At 42.5% G+C, this 3,066-nt stretch overlaps 1 protein-coding gene across 1 annotated transcript in view; it reads left to right on the top strand.

The window, feature by feature from the left end:
- Positions 1–527: 527 nt before the first annotated feature.
- The window catches only part of LOC109923763 (cytoskeleton-associated protein 2-like), a 14,184-nt gene continuing 11,645 nt past the window's right edge, over positions 528–3,066 (top strand). The window contains exons 1-3 of the mRNA XM_020523810.2: positions 528–633; positions 865–955; positions 2,595–2,661. Of these exons, the coding sequence (XP_020379399.2) occupies positions 576–633; positions 865–955; positions 2,595–2,661 (216 nt within the window). The 5' untranslated portion in view covers positions 528–575. The remainder of the gene's footprint in view (positions 634–864; positions 956–2,594; positions 2,662–3,066) is intronic.

A 3,066-nucleotide genomic window follows, 5' to 3' on the forward strand; every position in this document is an offset into this window, starting at 1 on the left:
GTTATCACCTTCACAGGGCACCCGAGTCCAAAAAAAAGGTGACACATTCGAAAATAGCTGTGTACTAACATCTAGTAACAAGTTGATTAGAAAATATCTACAACATCGAGCGAATGAACGAACGCTTACGACTAGAATTGGCAAGTTTGCAACGAATGCGGAGGAGCACGCCACACGTGGTTAAACCAGAGGGAAAGGCATCGGAAAGTAACGCTCTAGACACTCCATACTTCGCAACATTGCATTTCATCTCAGACACCTGCGCCTGCGCAGCTACGGCACATGGTCATAGTCTCTTTGTCCTTGTCACGCCCCGCCTCACTCAAGCTACGCGTGCTCACAACGCCATTTCAAAGGTGCGTGCCGGACTGGTCTCGGAATGAGCGGATTGGTCAGTTTGTGCGAGGTCATGTGGTTTGTTTGTTTTGCGGGGTGGGGGGAGGGGAAGGCGGCAGCGCAGCCAATCGGTGGCGGGGGAGCGAAATTCAAACGGGGACAGAGCAGCGCGATTGGCTGGAGCGGGGAGAGTTAACGGCCGCGGAAAGCTGCTCCGTTTTTACAAACATAGGTGCAACATGTCAACCGTTCTCACTGTTACCGGGGTGAAGCCTCGGCAACCCCTGTCATACGCCGGTACTTTAGTGGTTTTGGGGAGTCTGTGGGCGAGCGGTTTCTACCGGGTCACTTACAAATGTTGCTCCGGGGTTAGGAAGGAACGGTCGATCGAGTGGGTTGTTTTATTTTGTTTTATTTTGATGTTAATGTTGCTGGTGCTGTTGCCGCTTCACTTTGCTGGCGATTGCTAAAAATGTGGTTGCACTGACGGTGTCATGACTGCTTCTTTTTGCCTCTACCCCGCCCCAGATCAAAGGCGCCAGAAATTAGAAGAGTATCTGCAGAGAAAGAAGTCTGCTAACAACGTGGCGATCCGAGCTAGGAGCCGTTTGGAAAACAGGTGACAAATGATCTCTGTGTGTATATTAAATCGAGCTGTCAGTGAGATTACACTCACCTCCTGCCCGCACCTTGACACTTCTAAATCCTGCTTTCAGAGGTTTCCCAGTTTGAGCTACACTACAATATCTAATTCTGTGCATCGAGAGGCATTCCCCAACCTTCTGTGTCAATGCCTCTACGTGTTTTTAAATTTTGGCAATAACTGCTGGGGTATGGGAGATTTTGAAGCCATCACTTTTTGCGTTTGCAAGCGCAATAAATATTCAAATGCAAAAAGGCTTATTAACTATGTTCATTGACAGTTTAAATCTTGTATTGTTTCCCCGCCTTGGGTGCTACGTGCCAGTTTTCAATTTTATTTGAGCCGTCATAGTGTGCCCTTTATCTTTGCAGATTCTTTATTTCCAGCAGAGTTATACCCTAAGTCGAGGCTGGGTTATTAAGTCGATATAAGGCTCAAAGATTTCTAATCAGTAAGGGAATCAAGGGTTAAGGGGAAAAGACAGGAAAGAAGAGTTGAGATAACAAAGTGTAGAGCTGGATGAACACAGCAGGCCAAGCAGTATCAGATTCTGGAAGCAGGAAAGCTGACGTTTCGGGCCTAGACCCTTCTTCAGAAATGAGTTGAAGAGTTGAGGTTTATTAGATCAAGTCATGATCTCATTGAATGTTGAAACAGACTTGATGATCTACTTCTGTGTCTCATGATCACTGCTGTTGGTCGTTCAATAAGTTGTGTCTCTGGCTTTCTGCAGTGCAACCTCGTGAGACACGCTCCTTTGTTTTTTTTTACTGTAGTTCTGTAAATTATTTGTCTTCAAATAATTATCCAATTCTCTTTTGAAAATCATAGTTGATCTGCCTTCACTAGGCACTCTAGATAGTATATTTCCAGATGCTGGAAATATACTATGTGTAAAAACAGTCAAATTTCTCTTCATTTAGTTCTTTTGCCATTTACCCTTTCTAATCTTAATTTAGACCATTTTGCTAAAGGGAACAACTACATTTACTCTGTCCATACCTCTTGTGATTTTAAACACCTAGAAACTCCTAAAACACCTAAAGAGAATGGCCCCAGCTTCTGCAATTTGTCTGTGTAGGCAAAGTCCTTATCCCTCCGCAGCAGCTAAAGCCATCTCCACTTTCCAAATGTACTTTGAATGCATATCTATTCCAATATCCTTGCAATAAAGACCATTTGCCTTCCTAATTGCTTGTTGTACTTGTGCCTTACCTTAGTACTCCTCATACAAGAAATTTATTTACATCCATGCTGGTAGTATCCTATGAGTAACATTTGTTTGTTTTCTGATTTAGTTCTATTCCAGTGACTTTGCATATAACCTGATGAGATTATCTGGTTCACCACGATTTAATGAGCATCAGTTTATAATTTGCAACTTTATAATCATTTCACTCCCCTCATTTGAAATTGTATGATGCTGTCTTGTCATTGTGATGTCATGACAGTGAAAATGTCTTTTTAAAAATGTTTCCCCTTATAGATATTGAACTATTTTTAATGCTAATGGTACAAATATTTGTTTTCTTTAAGTTAGTTGATTTGAAGGAGGCAAGCAATTTCTGACTACAATATTTTCCTGATTTATACTGATCATCATTTTCTTTTGAAGGGTGTATTTGAGAGACAAGACAAACGTTGAGAAACTTCAGGCTTCTACATGGCAGAAAGAGGCAATGGTAGGTACTGGAAGAAAAATATAGATTTCTTCCTTTTTCATGTGTTGAATCTTTGGGTAGAAATTGCTCTGTTGGCTTTACATTTGAAAGCTTTACAGTTGTAGTTTTACAGTACAGTCTGTCCCAGGTTGCAAACAGGTTCCGTAGTTGAGTCCGTTCACAAGTTAATTTGTACGCAAGTTGGAACACAATGCAGAACAGTATAGAAAGTACAGAAAGTATTTATGTGAAATTGAATCAGAGATAGTAGGAACTGCAGATGCTGGAGAATCCGAGACAACAAGGTGCAGGGCTGGATGAACACAGCACGCCAAGCAGCATCATAGGAGCAGAGAGGCTGACGTTTCGGGCCTCGACCCTTCATCAGAAAAGGGGGAGGGGAAGGGGGTTCTGAAATAAATAGGG

This window comes from Rhincodon typus, chromosome 6 (genome assembly GCF_021869965.1).
Source record: "Rhincodon typus isolate 14 chromosome 6, sRhiTyp1.1, whole genome shotgun sequence".
NCBI lineage: Eukaryota > Metazoa > Chordata > Chondrichthyes > Orectolobiformes > Rhincodontidae > Rhincodon > Rhincodon typus.